The sequence below is a fragment of the Corvus kubaryi genome, unplaced genomic scaffold (genome assembly GCF_017639235.1).
Source record: "Corvus kubaryi isolate FWS band 111438036 unplaced genomic scaffold, C.kubaryi_AGA036_p1.0 66, whole genome shotgun sequence".
NCBI lineage: Eukaryota > Metazoa > Chordata > Aves > Passeriformes > Corvidae > Corvus > Corvus kubaryi.
Genome location: NW_024582054.1, coordinates 21,291,696 through 21,315,606, shown reverse-complemented (window position 1 = coordinate 21,315,606; position 23,911 = coordinate 21,291,696). Strand labels below are relative to the sequence as shown.

Below are 23,911 nucleotides of genomic sequence, written 5' to 3'. Positions count from 1 at the left end.
TACTGTGAGTGCTCCCTCTTGGATTCTAAAGTATGTTAAGTGTGTAAGTAAGATAGGCCTCTAAGTGGGTGTGTTTATAGAATATTTTGTTAAATTGCTTAAATTAGGTTATCAATTAAGTGCTGTTAAAACCTTTAGGCCCAAAACCAGTTGGTCAGGTCTGGGGCTGACTTTGGCAAGGGGAGTCCACGCTGTATCTTGACTCAATGGGAGGATCTCTCTCATTCCTTTTTATCCTTACTTACCGTTTTTCATCCCCAGCCTCCACGTAGATCATTTTAGGTTGCTTTCCATTTTAGATTAGCTAAATCAACTTCTCTCCACTGGAAACACATAAAGAGGCATATTTTAAGCAAGCTAGCACATGCCTTCCTGTCTTTTCTTTGTTTCATTGGTTGGTTTTATTTTTGTTGTTTTTGTAATGCATAATGGTACTTTAATGGCATATCTGCAAACATTTCCATTTTTATTTTAGTAAATGCAGTGAGGAAAGACTGACCCTTCACAAAACCTGAAATGCACTCAGACAGATCCTGAGAGTGGTAATAAAGACCAGGAATTTAATAGCCTTCTAATATACAACTTAATGTTTGTTATTTTTCTAATCAGTGCATTACAGAATAAACACAGAATATACAACTGGGATTGCACAGATTTAAGTATTTATTACAAGAGGTGGTAAATCATGATGCTTTCAAGACTTTATGTAAAATTCACTGAGTTAATTGATTCTCCTTAGATTCCAATGGGCTTTGGCTGAGTCCCCTAATGATATTAAAATCCATCTGTTATTAAATATCATGTTTAATACAACAGTATGCAAATAGTGGGATTTGTAAATATCATTATGCAAAAGTTCAAGTCCAATCATGCTCCTCTTGAAGTCTGCAACATATATTCTGTAGACATCAATAAGAATAGATTTGGGATATCTTTTTAATTGTACTGTATACAAGTATAGACAGAAGAATACAATACAGTAGTCACAAAATTAAAGAGGTTTCTATGAAACCTACAAAGAACAGCAGCAGAGAATCAATTAAGTAAAAGCAGTATTTCAAAAAATAATAAGTCAGACTTGCAGTTCTGGAAAATGGACTGAAAAAAAAGACAAATTAATTGGCACAGTTTAACAACCTAATTTCTAAGTGCACTTCATAACAACTCTCCTTACAAGCTGCTGTTTTCCCAGAAGATGATGACAAAAAGCTTCATTAGAACATCACTGGTTTATAGTGACAGATTTTATTGCATTGCCAGCTGTGATTCTAAAAAAAAAAAGACGTCCCCCCTAAAAACTCATATAAAGGTTCCTAAAAACCCTATTTTCTTTTGTAATTGTCAAAAAATAGCAACATAGCACTTCCATGTTTGTGAATACCCACAATTCTATTTTTAAAAAAAATAGAAGTTAAAGAAAAGTGATTTTTGTTTTAGCTTCAAAAATAATGTAAAGAAACATTTAAGAACAAGTTATTTCAATGATCAGAGAGATATGTACAATACGATAGATTTGAGTCCAATCCATGTTCATGAATGCAGACTTAGAACCTGTTGATCCTGAGTGTAATTATAAACTGGCAGGAGCAGGCCCTTAGCTTCACCCATTATAAGCTTTTTCACAATCTGTCCTAGGCTAAAAAGTGTAGCTACAGTATGTACTCTGTATACTGATTTATACAAAAAAGTCTTTTACAGCTCTAACCCTGTTATTGCTAGGCTAAAAAACTAATATTTTGGAACAAATTACATGAATCATAAAGGATAGAACTGAGATGCAGCTTCTGATGACTGAATTTCTACTTGAGCCATTTTAAACTGGGTACACTGTAGCCACTTGCGGAGCACAGATGAGCTGTTGTTCATTTGTCCTGACCCCTGTAACATCCTCAGGCTGTGATGGTTGACATTGCTCTGGATGGCTTGGAGGCGGAGCTGAAGTCCAGCAGATAAATGCTGTTGAAATGATGCAAAACATGTAGTTTTTTACCTTTAACACATACATTCATATAACAACTTGAATGGTATAGGTTGTTGGCCAGGGAGTTTCTTACACTGCCCCAGTGTCAAATTTCTATCTTCCACATCCTGCACTGTGGTGTTGCCATGGAAGGCATATGTGCTTACAGACACAACTCCATACTGAGACCAACTCCAAAACTTTTCTTCTCTTCACCAAAATTCTCTTGACTCACAAACCACACTGATCCACCTTGCTCTCCCTTACAAAGATGGCCAGCTGGCACAGTTTTACCCAAGCAAACAGGCCCACAATATCATCTTTAGAACTCAAATCTATCTCCTGAGTCAAGAGTCCCAACCCTGACTTGTCAGGGAACTCTCAAGCCTAAGACATTAAGTAAACCACAGCTCAGGGAACAACCGATCTCAGTAAATAGAGAGGAAAGGCCCCAACATAGACCCTGGTTAGAGGAAAGTGTTCCAGAAGGGAAAAGTAGAGCAGTACTGACTACAGGGCAAGTATCTCAGCCAATGATTCTCTATGTATGCTCACACTTCAGACCTACATCTCATCTGCATATGCTACAATTACCTATTTTCAGAGAGTTTGCAGATCATATCTTATTTCCAGAATTTACAGGAATGTACAGTTCTAAGAATAAAATGATAAGGTACTAGAAACAACTTACCTTTAGGTTTGACTGTATCATTGGCAACCACATTGGTATAAGCTGCAAGAAGAAGTGCATTTTGTTGTTATACAAGTGACTGTAAACATGCTACAGTTACTGTGAGACAGAGAAAGATATCTCTAATGCATTTAGCCATTTGAATTGGCATGGTCTGAACCACAAATCTGAAAATGTGGTTATTTAAAGTATTTGGAGAAGGTAGCTCTCGGATGTAAAGAAGCCAGTTTCCCTTGTCAGTAGCTTGATGGATCATGAGCACCAATTACTGATATCCTGTTTAAGGCAATGATGAGAATACAGAATTAAACTTGCTATAGGAAGTATAGGAAGTGAATTCTTATTTTCCTTGTGAGGGTGTTTTGTATGTGCAGGTGAGCAATATTGGAGTAAATAGAGTAAACATTTTGCATGGTGAGGTATACATCAAAAAATGAAAAAAAACCATGCAGCAGTAGTTCTTAATAACAGGTCATATATCTAAATAGTAATCAACATTTTATAAGCCACTAGTCACATCAGTGCTGCACTGCAGAATGTGAGATATTCTGTAGGCCAGGGAGCACAGGTAAAAGCTATCCAGAATGACAAGGTGAGGAGGTCTGCAAATCTGTCAGCTGTGATTGGACTGGAGCGATATGTATTTCAGACTCCTGCTCTTCAGGGAACTTTTACTTCTGAGGAAGTGTAACATGACAACCTTATGAAAGCCAGAGAGGCACTTCTAGCAAAAGTATTCATGTTTTTCAATATTAATTTATCCACTGAGGTTACTGTTCTAAAATATGGCATTAAAATTTGCAATTTGCCAATTATGCTACAGGGAGCTGCAAGTTAAACCTAATCACTATTGACAACATTAGATAAAGTGCTGTTTCCCTTGTGCAAGGAACAATAATTGTTTCAATTTCAGTGCTCTTGTGCTGGAGAATCATATGCAGCTCTGTCAGGACTCATTACTTAGTCTACCACATGAAGAACCATAGTCAAACCTCAGCATTTACAGACAGATGAATGCCCAAACAGCTGGAACGCAGCCAGATGCAGACATGTGGGCTCTGTACACCCTTCCGTGGGCTCTCACACTAATGAAGTGCTTAATAAGATGCAGTGACCACAATCCCAAGGTGTGTTTTTGGTGAGGAAGGAACAGGTCTGAGAGGCCATGCTCCACACCCCACTGCCATCAACAAAATATCACTGACAACTTCATCTGACACTGAAGAAGTTCCTATGGAGTTAGCCAGTGGTGGCAGGACTGGTGTCAGAAGTACATCAAGCAAGAAGGGAAGCCAGGTAGAAAACTTAGGGTACTCTGCATCTGAACCAATTCACTGGACAACTTTTACAGTCAGCTGAGAGAATCAAGCACTTCACATTTAGTTCATCTTGTCCCAAAGAAAGTATCTAAAATAGATCAAGATGAATCATGTCCAAAAATACTGTATCTCCACTGACTGTAAAGGGCGCTTATGGAAACTAGCTTTTATCGATATCTCTTCTAGACAAGTCTAAGGTCAGACACAGATCTTTGTCCTCCAGCACCAGTTCTGTCTTCCAGGGTCTGGACATATTTAGAGAAATAAAACACTCTGCTGCAGGCACAAGCAAGCAAGCCCTCTAGTGCTACAGCTGCCAGATAGATAAGTCACACAAGAAGACATTTTTATGGAAGCACTTGAGTTTTGTTAACTAATCCTCAGCCAGCCTTTTCTTCACAAAGGAAGAATACAAAACTCTAGTTAGAAAGAAGAGCTGAAAGAACAGAGTGCTGTCAGACACTGTCAAATTTTTTGAGTTTATATTTTCAACAAAATTATACTGATTCCAGTCCAATTTTTAAAGGGAAACCAGGCTGTAGAACAGCTAGACAGCAGCTGCTGGAGCTGCATAAAACCCTTGGGTCTCTGCAAAAGGCCTTGAGTTGTTCCTGCCTTTACTATAGGCTCCCAGGTTCCTCAGAGATACATTTGATGGTCAAAGATGTGATCAGCAAGGAGCTGGTCTCCATCACCAATGCCTATCCTGGTATGGCCACTTTCCCAGTTCCTTTGACATAGAAAAGCAAGAGAAAAGTTGAACACTTTCATTTAAGCCCTTCTAAAGCAGAATGCTTTCCTTCAGAGGAATATATAATGAATTCAATACATACGTGTATATATATGCATCTGTGTGTGTGTGTGTGTATGCATATATCTTGCTAAAACTTAGCAAAAAAAATTAAATGCATAATGGCTGAAATGTTTTCATAGGAAAGCAACTTTGTTTTTCACACCAGATTGGTAAAGACTGTCTAACATCAGATCCAAAAAATATCCTCTGTGAATATATGAAATGGCTCAAATACTATGGGAAGTAATCAACACATCTCAATGCTTTCAGTGTGAGTTTAATTTAATAGCAAAGGCCAACAGTACTGGGAGGAGGAAACCTCACAGCACCAACACCGGGAGGAGATGAAGGAGTGCTTATCTCAGGTATAAAGAAAACTCTTGTCTCAGTGAAGGAGAGATGCACTGTTCATGTCTTCTCTTTTTTCCCCTCACTTACCATACATAAAATGGCCACCTAGGATAGCTATCCATAAACCACTTGGCATCATGTCACGTGCACCACCTTCTCATTTTGGTGTATTAGAGACATGTGTGTGTTTAATCATGCAGTGACTTCATTAACAAGTAAGTTTTTGCACCACCTGAATCCTCAGATGGAATAAAACACACTGCAGTAAATATCATTATAAGAATGATATATGGTCAGTATTTATCAATGCTACTGTGCTCAATTCCAAGAGAAATTCATTGGGAATTATTAATTTTGCCGAATAAATCTCTGAGTGATAAGAATGTTCTGTATAAAAAAAGCCTGAACTCACTACACTTTGTCCTTTCCTTCAGTGAAAACTAAACCTTGTTTGAAAGAATTATATCTAAATAAAAGAGAAAAGAAGTGCTTTAAAACACAAGATAAAATTGTCTAGAATAAAACAAGCTACCTAAAACCTGTCTGGTAAACTCTTTTTCAAAGAATGGTCATCATTCAGACTTACAAAGTAGGAGTAACAAAGTTCAGATCTACGTCACAGTCACTGAAGAAGAGACAGTCTCAAATTTGATTTTTTAAATTAGAGAAGCCACTCACTGGTTCCTGTGTGAATAAGCTTTGCACCCCTGTGTCTTTGAAGGACTTCAAACACACAGTAAGCCTTTCCCTAAATCATGGCGCTTATTTTTCAGATCTACAATAAATATTTTTACAATTAGTTAGTTCTGAAAAAAAATAGTAACCTGGAACTATGAATCCTATAGTACTGTTATGTAGATATATTGTTCATGCAGGATTTCACTTTGGGGCTGAGTAAAGGGGATTTGGTCACCCAGATTCTTCTCTTCCATCTCCTATCCACTAAACATGAAAGCTTAGCACCTTAACTCAGAGTTCCACAGTTTTATGAGCTTGATTTTATGGTAACAACAATGTTCTTTTAACCTGACTTAGAATTATATTGATATATACTCTCAAATATAACCCTCTGAAAGCATTCATTTGATTTGTGACAGGGATTTGGCCCCAAAGGCCTCTCTTTTCACAGCTTTAAAGCCACTCTTCATCTTTGTCAAATTCTGAACATCCTGGACTGGCTAAAAGTGAAGTCCATACATCTTTCAGGCACAGCCATAATCACTTTAACATCCCTTAGTGACAGAATTTCTGTAGTGAATCAAGACATTACAAATCTGTATTTTCACAATGAGTGTGAATGCTTTCATGTCAGTTGACATAAAGACCTTCAATTTTAGCTACTTTACTTTCAATTCTTGCTTGATCGCAAAAGACTGGAGTAAAGCAACAGTCAGAAATTTCCTTTATAGCAACAGAAGAACTATATTAACCTTAACTACTTCTGCGGAAACTCTCTTGCACTGGGAAAACATAGAAAAGGCTAGTAATACTGATTTATGCTTGTGAGACTACCTCAGTCCTTCTGCAAACACTATGATAACCCATGGAAGACTGAATATGGATTTCCAAAGAAACAACACATATGCATATAATAACAAGAAAAACACTGTGGCAAAAAGATTTTGTTATCCACCTAAAAGAATGTGAGGCTCAGAACACAGAGGAGATCTGCAAAGGACCTATGATGATTAAAAGATACAGAATGGCTGAAAATTCAGGCAATAGCTAGAGGCTCTCAAAGTCAGTGACATTAGTTGTGTCTATTAGAGAAATAAGATCATTATTGACATTAGTGACAGTGGAAAGAGGAAGTAGATGTCCATTAAAAAAAAAAATCAGGAGAACTTGAATTTGAGACTGTGGTCTGGTCTCCTTACCAGAGATTTTATTTTTCAGTATGTTCTGCTAGGTTGTATCATGGCATTAACATTTAACTTCAGTTTCTTCTACTTTCCTTTTTTTGAGTGGGAGGGGAAGCAGAGGACAGTACTTTCAGAAATCAGAACAGTCAGGCAATCTCATTAACTAAATAGTCATGGTATGGTATGCCTACCTTTACAAAGATAGTGGAGTTGCATTCCTGCAAAGCCTCCATTAAACTGATCACATGCAGGCACACCATTTCCACCATCTTGGAAAAGAAAAATCAAGCGTAAAACCAAATTAATGTCCAGCATAACAATATCATAAACTAAGCCAATAGTCTCTAAGAAGAATCTTCCTGTATTTGCTAGGCAAAGGACCTAGGATAGGTCATTCAGTATCCAGATAGGATACTGAATCACTAGGTGTGCATTTATCAACCACTGACACACAAGATTAAATATTACATGAGCACATATGGGATATTTTTCTTTATTTAGTTTTACCCCAATGTGGTAACATCTATTGGTTAAGTATTTCAATCCTTGATATATTTTAATACTTGTCACATGTCAAAACAAGTTGCCTTTGGCTTTGTTCTTTTCAGACATCATAAATTGTTTTTTATATCTTTGCTGTGTAATTCTCATCAATCTGTGTGTCAAAAATTGGTATCCTTATTTATTGAATCTTTGAAAATCAACATACTCACAAAACCCATCTTTTTATCCCCCATCAAAAGACAATTTATTGTTTCTAACTGACAGCTAGTCTGTAATTCTTCCATTTTGTATCATAATTTATGACAGATGCAAATATCAGTTATTTGGTAGCAGACAGCTTTTTATGTTTTATATTGTGTAAATTCACAGGTACAAGACAAACACCCTGAGCCAGCAGTGAGTATTTACAGTGCCTGTCTAAACTACATGTAAATTCCCCTTGATAATAATAAACTTAGCTTTTATGTTGTGCTTTTCATCTTCAAAGTGCTTCACAAACACTAACTAATTAACCTCACAACACCCCTGTGAGACAGGCAAGTATTATTATCTACATTTCACAGAGCAAGAGCTGAGGCAGAGAGCTTAACAACTGTGGCACTAAAGCTACATAATGATATACTTTCAGAAAAAGGATTGGAACTTGGGACTTCCCAGTCATATTCTTGTCCTAAGGCTTGACAAGAGGCTTTTGTGTCTGACTAAACAAGGGGCTGGTTTGGAATGCTATGCACACTTCCTGTTCCTTCAAATGGAGCTCCCTGAACTACTGCTCCCAACAATGGCTTGTGAACCACTGTGGCTTGGGAACCCTGCTAGATGTCACCCTGCTAAAATATCATCTAAAGACAGCTATAGGTGGTCCTTGCTTGATATGGACAAGACACAGGAAACAGTAACTGGTTGAGACTTTCAAGTGTAGCCCATGCAATTACAATTAAAAGGGCAAGGTCCATACCTGCCTAGGATGGAAATGTTTCACATGGGGAAAGGGGAACTATATAAAACAATTTCCATACACATAACAGGTCTACATTTAAAAAAGAAAAAAGAAAACCCAAACAAACCAAAAGTGAAAAGCTTGAAAGCATCAAACCGTAAAAACCCAGACCTTAAGAGCACCTGACTTAAGAGTAATGGGCCATATATAAAAATGTTTCCCACTCAAAGCTAACATCAGGCTCTCCAGAGCCAGAGCTACTAGTGAACACCTCAGTTCAAAAGTTTTGAGCTGTCGTGACTATCTCGGATGTGGGAAACACAGTAGGTCTTGCCCATCAGAAACAAGCTCTTAACCCTAAGCTTGCAGGTGCAGAGAATCAGCAGTCAACGGTAAGCAAAGAGCAGCTATGAGAGGGCTGCTGGAACCCCTCAGTTCTTATTGTACAAAGTTGCTCCAACAGAAGAGAGTAGTTGGGATAAACAAATGTTTAAAGGTTATTTCCAAACAAATGATATGGACAATTTGTGGACAGAGTGAACATTTCCCTCTTAAATCTTATTTCTAGACATGCCTCCTCCTGGTCATTCATTACTCAAAAATGTTTCAAGAGATATTTATGTCGCTTATTTCTGATAAGTAACCAGTGAATTATGGGTGGCCAATTGTCAGCAGTTGTGTAATTTTTCACCATCACATGGTAAAAAATAATCAAATGGATATTCACAGAATTATCCTAGAACAGTTCATTTCTGCTGTAAGGCAGAGTCAGATAAAACAACAGACCACAGTTAAGAGCAGGAATATACATAAAATGGGACGTGATGCAAAGAGCTCTTAATCCAACAAGCAGCAACTCAAGCTCTTAATGCTGTTTCAGGCAGATTCTGGCTAGATCCAGTTTCAGGCCCACTGTGAGGTTAAACCACTACTAATTAGCTATCCCTTTAATTGCTCAAAAGCATCAAAGTCGCTTTATGATGTTATTCATAGTCTGTTGTATTCCACTGAAACAGAGCCAAGCCTCCTCTGAGTTTAATCTGTACTAAATCTGTCTGCAGCACCTGACTCACCACTTTGTTATGTGCCATTAGCTGGAGGATGCTCGGTGTCACTCGGCTCCAGAACTCCAGGGCTGTGAGGATTGCTGTAAAGCTAAATTCGTTCTGATTCTGGACTGTCGGAGCTACTGCTGTTTGCTCACAATACACTGTCCAGAGCTGAGCAAATATAAATGCATGGAACAGGGAACACATGTGCAGAACAGATGTCTGTAGAAACAGAAAATAAAAGGAAATGTTTATTTAAATAAGTGTATTGGGATATAGTGCAGAGGCTTTCATCCCCTGTCATGTGTCCCACCGTGCAGTTTTTCCCGTATTTCCCACCCATTAGGAACTAGTAAGTCAAGTACACTTGATAACATCTTCTCCATGTTTAAAAAATGGGTTTATATTTACAGACCAAAAACTGCATTTGCAAACATGCTCCCGTGCCATCTAAGTGCATGGCACTAAGGTCAGTCCCTTTAAAAGAAGGTTAGTTTTGCAAAACAGGACTATTTCTGAAAATTCAGGACTATTTCTGAAACTTTCTTAATGGAAATCTCCACAGCAATCTGTGGAAGGTATGGAGGCTCTGGCGCATGTGACTCCACTTCAGAAATGCTGTTGGGGTAAGTCATTCAGATTCTGATCACCAAAAGGACAGCTATCATACAAAATGCATGATCTTACTACATCTGTTCTGTTAATCTGTCATCCATTTCTGCTTTGCTGGGACTGCTCATAGTCACAAGGAAATGGTCAAGGAACGAGAATTCATTTTGCATACTCATGCATGGTTCTTTGCTAATCCTTGTAATATACCACAGTGTCTGAGCCTCCAGGACTGCTGGACATTAACTACTTCATTACAAGAAAGATGCTTCTGGTCAGAAATGTTTTCTCAGTTTGCAAGTGCAAGAGGGATTCATGCTCTGTGGCAGTATGACTGCACCAAACATTGCAATGGTTGCTTGGTAACTGAAAAGAAGTATTTGAAAGAGCAAAAAAAGGCCAAAGAAATGAATGGAAAGCACCAGTGTGCTGGTGAAGGGAAAGAAAGGAGGATTTTATGTATAAGATGTGTGATCATTCTGCTTCTGTCACTAATAAAACCCTGGTTGGTGTCAAAGACTGCTGCTATATTTGTGTTAAACTACTGTCACAAATGTCTTATAATCTGTAATAACTCTTCTGGTCCTGAACACCTTAAGAAAAAAGTTGTGCTTGAATCATCACTGTTTGTAATGATTTTGATCATAAAATTATTTACATGCTATCCAGTGCAAATATACAACTAGAATAAATAACTTTCTGAAAGATTTGCTACTGAGACTGCCATTGCTAAAGGTTCAATTTGGAACTCAATTTTTCTTTCCTCACTCCTGTGTTCAGACATTTTGAAATAGCCAAACCTCATTAACTGTACTGATTTCATCAGTTTTCTATGCATTTAAGAAAAACTGTACAGAGATTTCTTTCCCTAGGCCCTGGATTTTATTAAGGTTTTACCCCTCCTTTTTTTCTTACTAAAAATAAATGTTTGCAATAAGGCCAGTACATAACACATCTCTACTTAAAACACATAATCCCTTACCTTTGATTGCTCTGGAAACCCAATCAGAATAACAATAAGGTGGTCAGCAATTTGTGAACCTGCATCCAGTGGAATAGGCATGCAAGATGATGGAGAATTTGGACAGACAACATTGTGTGTCAGAGACCCCAGAAGTAGCCAGGACAGCAAACGAATGTGTGAGACACATTCTATGAACTCTTTGGGCCTGTCAAGAAAGAGCAAATTTTACAATGATACTAAGTTTTCTGGCTTTCCCCAAAATATGGAGTCTCCTTATGCACATTAGGCAGATGCAGTCTCAGGGTGCTGGAGACACAGATCATTGGTACAGCTTTGGGAAGATCCCAACCACACAGAACTTAGTGGCCTTGGCGTACCATATACAAGTCCAATAGAACATATTTGGTGGGTCTAAGAAACAGTCTCTATAAAAGGTTAAAGCATTCACAGCTTCATTGCTTCCATATATAATGATTTTTTTACACAGATATCATCAGATGGGAAGGACTGCCCAAGTGGAAACGCTCCTCTCAGCTCCCCTGGACACCACTCAGCAGCCTTACCTCCACTGTGTTCCACTTCTCCATTGGTAAAGCAGAGTTAATTTCTGTGTTCTTGAGCCTCTCTTTGCACATTTAGATTGTGTTTTTGAGGGCAGGGACTATGCTTTGTTGTGACACTTAAGTATTTGTCCACCATCTACTGCAATGTCTAATTGCAAAGCAGTGCGCTTATATAATCTGAAAAGGAAGAGCCCTTTACTGGTGACATCTTGTCTGTCCCTTTTCCGCTTCTAAGCTCTGAGTAAATACTCATTTGAATTCAGAGGCACGGGAAAAAAGTAATTTTTTTTCCATCAATAAATCACTATTTACTAGGCTACTCTCACTGCTGTTTCTAGTTTCTAATTTGACATCATTGTCAAAGACTCATATTACACAAGAAGCATGCCACTAATTTTTGATTTTTAATAAACTCTGTCAAAATGCTCTTCCACAAGTCCCTATAGGATCTTAAAGTAATTCATTACCTTAAATTCAGAGCATGTATTCCTTTTTTAACATGTAAGAAACTAAAGTGCAAGGAGATAAGCACTCCATATTTCCAAAAGCAGATATGCTCCACATGAGTGCATATGCAGATGTATCTAAAGGACTGGAGCCTAAGCAGCATAGTGCCCAAAATCCTAGATAGGCAGTCTGGGACAAAGCTGGGGCAAGAATACAGGTTTGTTGAAACATAGTCCAATTGCCTACACTCAAAACATCTCATTTGTTGTCACTGTAACACAAGGGATCTCTCACAGTGAAAAGGGACAGAAAACATGTCTTGAGCAGGATTTCTCTCATCTAACTTTATTATCACATCAGTAGGCCTACACTTAAAGTTCTCACTCATTTGTGCTCCATAATTTCAAAGGCCATTTCCCATTGTATTGTCTACAATTCGTAGAGTATTATCTGTAATTCTAGGACTGATCAAGTCCCTCTGTGCTTTTCACTGTCTGCATCTAGACCAAGAATCAAGTTAAATTCCAGTGTTACTCCAGTCAAGCCCCTGGAGTTACCTTCACTGTCCCTTTGGCATGTACTTTAAATATTACATTGACAAATTCCTCAGTTAAGGATCCCGGAACTGCTGAGTAGCTGTTTCAATGTCCCACTGCCACCATTCCCTACTGTGGATCTTATCTATGGAATCTGGCAATAAAAACATAATTTTGTGACAATTTCTAACTCATTTTAGTATTCCTTTTTGTGGAAAAGCGTTCTCACCCTTGTTGCATTGCTGAAGGAGGATGGTAAAGCCAAGGCAAATATCGGATCACAGCTTTGTTGTCCCTGTGGTTTCCCCGGGTGATTTCCATGGCAGCAATCTGAGCTAAACCAACTTTCAGATGTCCACCAAATGTGTCTTCATGCAGTGGCTGAGAACAAGTCTTCATGTGACTCTGGAAGGCAAAGATCTGATTTCCTACCCAAAAAGAGTATTTTGCTTGAACTAAGTTCTTCCAAAAAACAGCATATTCTATTTCACTCCCCTTCAATTCCTTCTCAGGATCTCTAACTGTGTCTACAAAACAAAACTGAGAAATAGATTTTAAAAAATTCTCCAGTCCCTATATGAGTAACACCTGTATGATGCAGATCTTTCCCCACCCACAATTTCAAGAGGCCATACAAAATATAAATTGGGCAAAATGTACAGGCAGCTGTACAACAGCTCATAAATACAAACTAATGCTTGCACATCCAGAGAGCTTAGGTGAAAACAAAAGAACCTAACCATTTAACAAGATGGAAGGCATTACCTGCCCAGATGCTATGTGCAATACTCTATTTACACGTTCAGAAAGAAGCTCTCACTTATTCACCAGCACTATTCAGCTATATTGCACCTTTCAGTTACAAATGCCTTTAAGCTCTGGTGATAAAAAGGGTCAAACCTCTTACCAAGAAACACGCAAATATTTATGCCTCTAAATACAATTAATTATCCTGCTTTGCCAGCTTTGAGGGATGTTTCATTGGTGCTTCTTGAGGTACTTCTGCATTTCTATTAAGCTAACTTTGCATTACCTTCTGGTATTAGACTATAACAGAACACAGGCTGACTGCAGTTGCTTGCTTAAAAGGAGAGCCATATGCTTCGCACAAGAAAATCAGGTCATCAGTTATTCAATTATTATAACAGGATAAAAATCAGTGAACCAATAGTATTTCTGTAACAGATAAGTATCTGACCCCAGAAACTTACACTCTCAAATTGCACTTACTTAAAGTCTCTTTCAAGAGAAAAAACCCCTATGTACCAGCATGAATATCTAATGACTTTGTTATATAGACAAGTAAAAAGGATAGACAGTTTTGCAGGTAAATACATTATAAACCTTCAAAAATGGTGGAATTTTCTAAATAAAATCCTACCAAACTTTACCAATTAAAATGTTATTGCAAAGAGAAAAAAAATCATAATAAACTGAACAGAAACAGTACACTGAAATGTGATTATTTTGAGAATTAACATTTATACCTTTTTTATAATGCAGTAGTTGCTAACACAAAGGACTGAAAATATTTAGCCTCTTTCACAGACATTATTATTGGACACACAAAAGATGACATTAGGTATAAATAAACAACTTTAACTATTTCTGTTCACTGAATTCCTACAGAGAGTAGAAATTTCCAAATTTGGAAACCAACATTAAACTTCTGCTGTTGGGATTGTTACTGGTCATATAAATCATATAGCATTCTTTGCTAGCTATCAACCCCAGATGCTGTTGATAATACACACTTGTCATAAGAAATCGTACAACTGGATGAACTTAGGACTCATTTTCTAGTGAGTAACACTGCTGTTAATAAAACCCAAGCAATGTAAGGAAATATATTAAATGAGCTTGCAAGAATTTGAATCTAAATGCTGTGAATTTGTTTGAAGTTCTGACTATTTGTAAACTTAGAAATGCTTACAAATATTTTCTCAAATACGTTGAAGCCACAGAGTAAGTGGTTAAATAATTTCTGGGTAAATAAAAACTGCCTTTTAATTTTGTAAGACAGAAAAGTTTATTCTTTACAATACATAAAATTATGGTCATATTTGACTCTCCTATTATGCTAATTTTGTCCTCAGATTCCTGTACTACATGGCTAAATCAAAACAACATGCAATTTCTGACATAGTTTTAAATGGGCAGATGACTTACTTGGGAAGCTTCTTGTCGAATTTCAAAACATGAAAGTGAAAAAATGGGCAAAGTTTTAGCTCATGTTCTACCTATATCAATTCATGAATTTTTTAAAAATAAATAGTCCCACTGAGCATAAGAAGTAATCATCAGACTTCAGCTCTGTAAGAACAACTCTAAAACTCAGACTACAGCTCAAGGAAAGAAGGGCAGAAGGAAAAAAGTCCAATGACAGAAAGTTTTCTACAGAAACATTTTACACAGGAGTGAGGATACCTGCAAGTATTTATAAACAAATTTTCCCCATTCCTGGTTCCAGATAAGTTCATTTTTTTTTCCTGTGGAACTAGCAAACCAGATATATCTCTTGCCTCATTTATGATTCATTTGCCTACCTATTCTGAAAGCAGTTCTGAACTTTAAGAAAAATAGGTGAATAACTTAAGAGGATAGAGTGGGAAGGCAATCCAATTCAACTTAAAATGATTAATTACTTTGTGCTTTGAAGTAAATTTCTACTCCAGCATAACAGGCTGCTTCCCCTAGACTATTTTTTTTAATTCAAAGAAATTCATGGCCAGGAGGGTGAGAACCTAAGAAAAGGGATATTTTATCCAGTAAAATACAGTTACAGTGAGTTTCAAGATACAAGTTTCAGTTTAGCTGGGATTCTTCTTCTTTTTGTGGTAAGTATTATTAACCTGCAATAAGGTGTCCCCTCTGGGGCAAAGGTGGGGTGGAGGAGCCAGAAGGACTGTGAACAACTGAGTGTGTGAGAAACTAGTGGGGTAAAAATTCTCATTTCATTGCTTCATAAATAAAATTCAGAGCAGCACTGTAACCTAGGCTATTTATTTTTCAAAACATCTTAGAGAATTTCCATTCTGTAGGAAATTTAATATGTTCTTATATCCTGCTTAATAAATGAAGCAGGAATTCTAGGTTTTGATCAGCTAATGATTACTAGGATCTTTTCATGAAATGCATTCCTAAATAAAGTATTTTATGTTGACAGAAGTATTTTCCTATCACTACTCTTAACAATTTGTCATTCAACTAATATAAAGAAACCAAAATGCAGTTTGGACTACAGAGGTAAGAGCTATTTGGTTTTTCTCCACCTCAACAGAATATAACCTGACAGTAAAAACAACAGCATCCATTAGAAAAAGGACACCCCCCTTTTTTAGGCCAATTACTGCATTTTAATTACCTCTGAACTTCCAATTAATTTAAGTGTCTGTGTATATAAGAGACACAGGTTTCCTACACAGGAGTGTACTTACTTGTAGAGGCAAGGAGTTTTATGCTTCCCTGGGTTATATTAAACACGACTACTTCTCACAGTGACTTTGGTATGACATTTGCTTGTGATCAACATTTCAGAAAAACCAAGCCCGCATTTTTATTGTGTGCTGATGATATTTGAATCAGCCTCCATTTCAACACCACATAAGCTACTTTTTACTGCTGCCACAGAAGTCTCTAATCTATAACAGTATTAACAATTTTTTAAAAGAGAAAGGAAAAAACACCTGTCAGTCATCCTCAAACACTTCCTACCGTGTCTCCCAGGCAGGTTCCTTACAGAAAACATATTTTTGTTAAAAAAAGTCATATACTTTAGATCAATGTATGCCCAGAACCAACCTTCAATTTGGTTAAGGTATGCATATCTGCAATGAAATCCAGAACTTCCCCAACATACTGCCTCATGCATTCCATTGCTGCTGTTCCGCACTAAAACATAAAAGAAGTAAGTTTAAGTACCAGGTTTTGCTTCACCAGAATACAATTGGTCTGTCTCAAGTTCTTTATTTTACTTTTAGTTAGAATAATTAGGAATAGGTATTCTTTGATGTTCTTCTTCTCACTGTATTGTCCTCTTATCTGATTATAGCATAAGATAGCCCAGCTGCTGTAGCTTCTTCATGCATCATAAAATACTCTTATCTGTCACAGCAATAAAAGATTAACTGATGAAACTTTCAAGAATATTCTTGTCATGTCATCCTGAAATTTACAGCAGTCCAGAATCAAAGTCTTAAAAACTCAATGAGAATTGAACAACTCAGTTTTTCAAGCAGCTGAGCATTTCTGCAATTGGAACCAATCAGTTACTATCAAAGAAAACAAAAGTCAGTCACAGGCACAGATGCCCTTACATTCACATTAATCACGATGGAAAAACAGTTTAAATAACTGGTTTCAGGTATTTTATGTGTAAACATCACTAAAATGTATTATGTTTTTTCCTTTTTGCAAAAACTAATGAATATTTCTTGTATATTCCTGAAGAAAAAACATTCAAAATACAGCATCTTAATGGCACTTAAGCTATTAAGTGCTCCAGTTAGATCATAAAGATATAAGCTTATTAAGAAGCCACCTGTGCCAGAGCAAAAACAACCTCAAAGGGAAAACAAAAGGACTCAATGTGGTGCTTGCTGTATTCGCACAGTACCAATTTTCATAATCCTTTTCCTAGAACAGTCACAAATGTGAATCTGGCCCTCAGCAGATGCGCCTGAGGTGCATAAAGCAGTCAACAGAACAAAGCTGTCAGATTAAATAAGGGCTTTGAACAGATCACAGAACCCTGCAGGGAAGCTTTCCGAAGGTGATACGACTGACCCACTAGGTATCACATAAACCTCTGTTTATGTGTTAATAGTCTGAGGTGAAGATAATGCTAGCTGAATTCAAGGGGAACTATGGATGTCTCATTCTTAGGAGCCAAGTAAAAGAAATGCTTGACTTTTGAGGCTAAATGATCATACTATTAAATTAGATACCTTTTTGAAGCCACCAAAATCTACTTTATCCCAAGTCCTAGGCTCAGGGCAAAACATTGCAGTAAAGTTTACAGAAGAAAACTACTGTTCTTTGACCTCTTTTTAATTACCTGCACTTTGAAGCATAGAAGCTGATTATCCTATCTGAGTATACAAATGAACTAGATATAGTTTCGATCACAAAATTATTAAGCCAGAGTTGAGTTTTAGTGGCTGAAATTTGAAGCATTCTATATTTAAACATATTCTAGCATTCTATATTTAAACAACTGGCCTGGGCACTCCCCATTTTTGTATGTTAGTATCAGTCTACACAGTGTTGAACTATGCCACCTTCTGGATTTTCAAATGTTGTTCCTGTCAGTTCTCATGACGGAGTAAAAAACAGTAAAATATGGTCATTGGGAACCCTGTCAGTATATCCTCCATCCAGTTTATGTGCACTAAGGATTCAACCTGGCTTCTAGAATATTGAATAACAGAATTATGAAAGATGCTACACTCCAGTCTCTGAAAATAAATGCTCAGTTGCACAAGACTTCTCTCCAACCACCTATTCTGTTTCATGCAAGCAGTAGGCAGCCTAATTTTCTGTGATTTCTTCTGAAATGATCATGTTCCTATCACACCTCGTAACACCAATGTTAGTCTGTCTATTTAAAGCAAGTATAAATTAAAATATCCTGTTGGGAGGAAAGGTATTATTAAAGATTGGCATTTAAAAAATCACGCACTTCAGAAGATACATGGGAAAGATCCTATTAAGTCATCCCTAAAGCTGAGACACACATAGGGAAACAAGTTTTCCTCACTCAGCCTGTGAGGCAAACCTTGGCTAACCCCCTTCCATCTGCTTGGGTACTCAGTCACAAGTCAAGACCTCCCATTGTGCTACTTCCTCCCATATTCACCAGGTGCATATTCAGTGCCCAAGCAATTAGGAGTATTTGTAATTCAGCTACACTCATCAGCAGGATATAAATGAATGACTTATATACATTACCAGAGAAATACCATTAACTCCCTTCTTTAATCAGAATCTTTTGTGAGAATGGAGGCAATGGCTTGTAGCTTTCCATTCTGCTACCATTTTTTGATGCATTCAGCTGGTCTGTTCCCCACTGAGAATTGCAGCTCTCGATTTTTTTTTTTGAGCACAGGCTCCACTGAAGTCAATTACATGACTAAAGGTTATCAGTGAAAGCAAGGGAAGCAACATCAAATTCAGAACTTTTCCACCATTAATAGAAAGGATGGAGCACCTCAACCTCCAGCGTGTAATATATCTTGCCAACCAGAGGAGAAATAAAAGGAAAGAACATTCAAATGAAGCAAAGAAAGCTGAATAAGATGTATTTTTTAAAAAATCAGAACAACAGAACTAAGAAATGGACTTTGGTCCAGTACTTACTCCAGGCATTGAGGCAATCATCTGTTTATGTAAGATTGTTGACTCAGCTAGTTTTGTTCCAGCATCTGCACAAACAAACTAAGAAGAAATTAAAGACAAGTTATTTTTAAATTATTTTTTGAGGAACCTGAAGACACTAATAATTTATTCATTACTTCATTAAAATCAGTTCAGATCTCTTCTTGCTTTTATTCATGGTAATTTGCCTTCAGAGATCTCTTTCTTTATAAACAACCTACTTAACTCACCATTATAAATGAGATAATTTTAATGAAAAAAAATCTGACTTTAATGTGCTTAATTAACACATATGCTGTGCAGGAGTAATTTGAAGAATATTGTGTAACAAATCAGACTTTCTTTATGAAAAAAAATATATATTTGCTATTTCTTCCATATATCAGATGTTCCTCTTTCATTATAGAGTAAACCATGACAGAGAATGGTAAGGCAGGATGCCATATTCTTCACTATGACATTATAACACGTTCACTGAAGTTCTACAATTATGCATTTTATGAAGAGCTTTGAAGCTGACAACATACTAGTATGGTGTGGTATAACTTCTGCACAATACAGGCCACAATACTACATAAACAAGCTGTTTCTGAGAGAGGGTCAGTGTCATTTTATTACAGTAGAATCTCTCTCATTGCTTTTCTTATGCTTTTATTTCACCTTTTTTCTTGTTTCTTTTTATTTCCAAATCCCTTGACCTAAAATCTCCAGAGTCCATATCATTCATACATTAAACTTGCCAATACTGTTATTTAATCATTATAAACTTCAATCATGCATTGGACACCCTGCAGATGATTTGCTTGTTCCTACAACTTCTTGTCCTAACATTGTACTTGCACTTGAGCAATTTTTGTCCATAGTGATGCAATGTAACTTTCTAAGAAGGAGCAGACAGAAAATAACTGTCAACTAAGGTCTCAGCATTAATCTCCCTTCTTATTAAAAATTAATTGATACCATGGTACTTTCACAAACTGAGACAGATATTGACTACCATATTTTATGGTTGTCTAATGCATATATATGTTAGCAGTACTCTCAATGACTGACTGCACTTCATGAAAATATTTCAAAATATCCTTTACAGCCCTAGAATTCACTCTTGCATTTCCACAAGCTTTACAACAAAACAGATCAGGTACACTGAATCTTAGAGCCTGACTGAACAAGCAAATTCTAAAGAGACATCAGTATAATTTGAAGTCAATGGAAATCCTGGAGACGTGTGCTGATGAAATGTGAGCAGAGAAAAGTACTGGGAAACAAAATGCTGTGTGAAGAAGCAGTTCCTATGGAAACCCATGGAACAGCAGCATGTACATGATGGCTTTCATTTGCTAGGACAAATCAAGGAGACAGTCTTTCAATACCCTTTATCATCTAGGACACCTATGCAAAGATTGGAGTGATCTGGTTAAAATTCTCATTCTTTGTGAAGTGGGATAAAGTTAACTCTCATCTTAGTCTTATGTCACCAGTGACACTGATGGCACTATGTAATCTGGATAAACGTGGGTGTCAAATGTACCTTTCTAGGAACGCCTTTGTTAGTCAGCCCACAACTGATCTATCATTAAATTAAAGTGCTCCTAGCTCCTTTGTTATCTGGAACATTTTGACAGAATCTCTGTATTCTGTGTGCAGTGTCTGTATAGAATCTTGCATACAGGCTAACATGTCCATGGAGACATGACTGTTGGAAATTAAAACCACTTCCGTTTGGTGCTGTGTTAACTCTGTATGGCTTTATTCTTTCAAAAGCATACAACCTGAATTAATATTGTAGCAGCTTTGTGTAGTAAAGAGGTGAACCAATTCTTTCATTCTGTTAATGGCACCAGAGAAAATTTAAAAAGTAAGACACATATGCTACTGGTAGATTTCTTAAATTACAGTGGTGCTGGAGATGGGCTTAGTGGTTACTATGGTACTGCAATTCCAGAGGCTGTTGAATGATTCAGACCACATACTACTGAGAGCTGCCAATTTGCACAGTCAATGGGAGAAGTTGTCATCATGCCTCCAGTAGGCATCTACGGCAGATGGTCTGAATACAACCCCTATTCTCCACCACTGACTACATAGAAACAGAAGCTGGCTGCTTTGGATTGCAGGAAATATGAATCACTTCATCAGCTTCTGAAAGAGAGACATCATAAAAGACATTTACATCCACATTAGATGCTGTTGTGTAAGGTATGAATACATCCCAAAGTGAATACAGCATATGGGAACAGTGCTAGGAGGAAAACACAGGCAATTACCATTTTATCTTTATGAGATAAAGGTAATGTAAGAGAGAGTTTTGCTTACTGGGTCTCTCAGGCAATTGACCCAATATGAAGGACAAGTGTTAATCAGTTAAATCCCACTGCCAAAACTGACATGGCCTGTTTGCATTCTCAAATGAGAAATTCAAGCATGACTAGACTAGGGGATTGTCACTGTTGGGGTAGCCACAGGACTGAATTACAGGACTGATGCAGAATAATTGCTTTATTCTGTAATACAGGAAAAGTCAGTTCAAGTCAACAAAAACCATTGCACATGGTATCAAGGTGCATCACTGCAGCCGTAAGAGAGAAAGAGGCTGGTGGTTGTTATTTGATGGTAGTGACTGGGACTGAAAAAAAGAAGTTTGGGTTTAACAATAATTAAAAAAAAAAAAAAGGCAAACTTGTGCTTTTTAACTTAAAATGGATTTTAAAAAATAACACCTTACCATCAAAAGAAAAAAACTCATCTGTTATTCTTCCCTTCCCAACTTCTCTCCCTAACACTGATGGCATAATAATTGTTTTCAGAGTTATCCTAACTTCTATATAATTTTATTAGTCAGTATTATTTCTGTGTCAACTGGCAATGACTTACTTACTATGAGCAATGTACCAGTACTCAAAAGAAAATGAGTCCATAGTAAGCTATATGAAGCTTTGACCCATAACGGGATGGGAAAGAGTGAATGGAGCTGTGATGCTGGGAGCATTATGAGGGATCTATGTAATAAACACCTCACCTGAACCTTATGGAGTGCTGTTATGCTGGTCCCCTATAATTTTAAGTCTGTAAATTTAGGTTCCTAACATATCATTGTTAGCTCATTGTAAACAATGAGAGCCCACTACCTGTGATGACATTTGATGGACTTCAAGAAATTGTGTTCATGGGACAGGCTTGTGGTGCCAAACTGTGCCACACTTGCCTTCTTGGAGGCAGAAGTTTTCACAAGTCTGTATCTTATTTTCTCATATTTTCCAATGAAAAAGCTAGCTTGACTCCACAGAATGAAAGCAGCAGAAATATTGTCAATGTATTCTTTACTGGAAAACTACAGGTTAAAAGAAAATGGCCTTCAGGAACTGCAGACAAGCTTACTGCCAGAAACTGAGTTGTGGCCCATGATCAGCACCCCTTCCCACACAAACTGGTGACAGGGTTTGAGGCTAGGATATGAAGACAAGGCAGCACCTGGGGCAGCTGCCCCATAAGAACATGGTATAAAACTCAATGGACTCAACCCTTATGGGTCCCTTCCAACTCAAGATATATTCTGTGATCTTCAATACATCAGCAGTGATGCACAGGTCATTATCATTATGAGAAATTTGGACTCCAACTTTAAATTTTAATGTAGGAGCCTAAATGTATGCACCAATGCATACAAATGCAATTGGATTTGGATTCAAAAAGTTCTTCTTTCACCGACATTGCTAGTACTTTCTGTAACCATGCTGGACTTCGTTCTTCTGCTCTGCCCCACTCCTGAAGTTGGGCCAAGATAGGACCAGTATGAAAATTACATCAGAATCTCCTGTACCTGCACCAACAGCAGCAGATTCATGTCTGGTAAGGGTGACTTTAACTTGAGTGCTTGCAGTAACTCCAGTATAACACAGCGCGTCAAGTAGAATTTGTCCCTTTCCTACAACAAAAAATACAGAATTGTCAATGTCCTGAAATTCACTGACAGCCACTACTAAACGATAAAGATACATTTTATCTAAGAATAACAAAGTTACAAAAGTGTACTGGTTTCTCCTGTCTTAAGAAAAAGATATCACCACCCATCATTTATATAATTCTACAGACTTAACCAAACAGACATCAATGAAGGTAATCTTCCTTTCATGTTTTATCAGAAATTATATCTGAGATTTAATATTTCACACATGAGATACAGATAGATTTTATAAAATAGTTATAAAGTCCAGGCATGCAAACATAGCTTTTATTAAGTAGTCCCATACAAAGAGAAAAGGGGAAAGCAGTAAGAAATGACACAGGAGAATAAAACTGGTGTGGTATTTAGCATTATTCTTTCACTGAACCTGCCAAAAACAGTCTACATTTCACCATATTCTTTTTCTGTTGTTTTTCCCGTTTAAAAAATGAGTGCCTGCACTACAGCTGCTTGGACTATCTATTTCCACTCATTAGACTGGCAGTACTTTTCCACTTCCACAATAAAAACAGTCTTGGCTACAGCTGCTACAACAGAAACACTTTAAAACATAGGGGAAAATCAGCCAGTGGAGATTAGCACGCAGAAGTCTAAGAATAGAGTTGTAGGGCTGAGTCAGCAAGGAGGTACAAGAGATAAGAGGGGCTTGTTATACATCTTACTTTGTCATTCTCTGACTTCAGACAATAAGATAAAAACATAGAACCTGCTACTGACCACAGCAACTCAAGAATTTTGATCAGCAAGAGCACCATGCTCTATTTCAGACAACCACTAGAGACGAAATAAATTGTCTAATAAGAAGAGCATATCTAAAGTGTGCTTAAGATCTAAAACCTAGTATCCTCCGTCTTGTAAATCTCATACATTTGCCCGTTCACTTAAGTTAAATGTATGAAAATTTTTACTCAGTCAGGGCCTCAGTTTCTCCACAAAAATCTGTAAAATGTGACCATTTGTCTCTTCCTCAGAGAAGTTTTTTGA

The 23,911-nt window shown here is 37.2% G+C and overlaps 1 protein-coding gene across 14 annotated transcripts in view; it reads right to left on the bottom strand.

The window, feature by feature from the left end:
* Window positions 1–540: 540 nt before the first annotated feature.
* UNC79 (unc-79 homolog, NALCN channel complex subunit) overlaps window positions 541–23,911 on the bottom strand; it is a 107,378-nt gene continuing 84,007 nt past the window's right edge. For 13 of the 14 annotated variants that reach the window (XM_042047455.1, XM_042047456.1, XM_042047466.1 and 10 more), the window contains 9 exons: window positions 22,784–22,888; window positions 18,946–19,023; window positions 16,390–16,479; window positions 12,818–12,993; window positions 11,061–11,247; window positions 9,494–9,691; window positions 7,168–7,245; window positions 2,652–2,693; window positions 541–1,956 (listed from right to left, as the gene is read on the bottom strand). In XM_042047455.1, the coding sequence (XP_041903389.1) occupies window positions 1,756–1,956; window positions 2,652–2,693; window positions 7,168–7,245; window positions 9,494–9,691; window positions 11,061–11,247; window positions 12,818–12,993; window positions 16,390–16,479; window positions 18,946–19,023; window positions 22,784–22,888 (1,155 nt within the window). In that variant the 3' untranslated portion in view covers window positions 541–1,755. The remainder of the gene's footprint in view (window positions 1,957–2,651; window positions 2,694–7,167; window positions 7,246–9,493; window positions 9,692–11,060; window positions 11,248–12,817; window positions 12,994–16,389; window positions 16,480–18,945; window positions 19,024–22,783; window positions 22,889–23,911) is intronic. The other variant, XM_042047457.1, reaches the window with a different exon arrangement.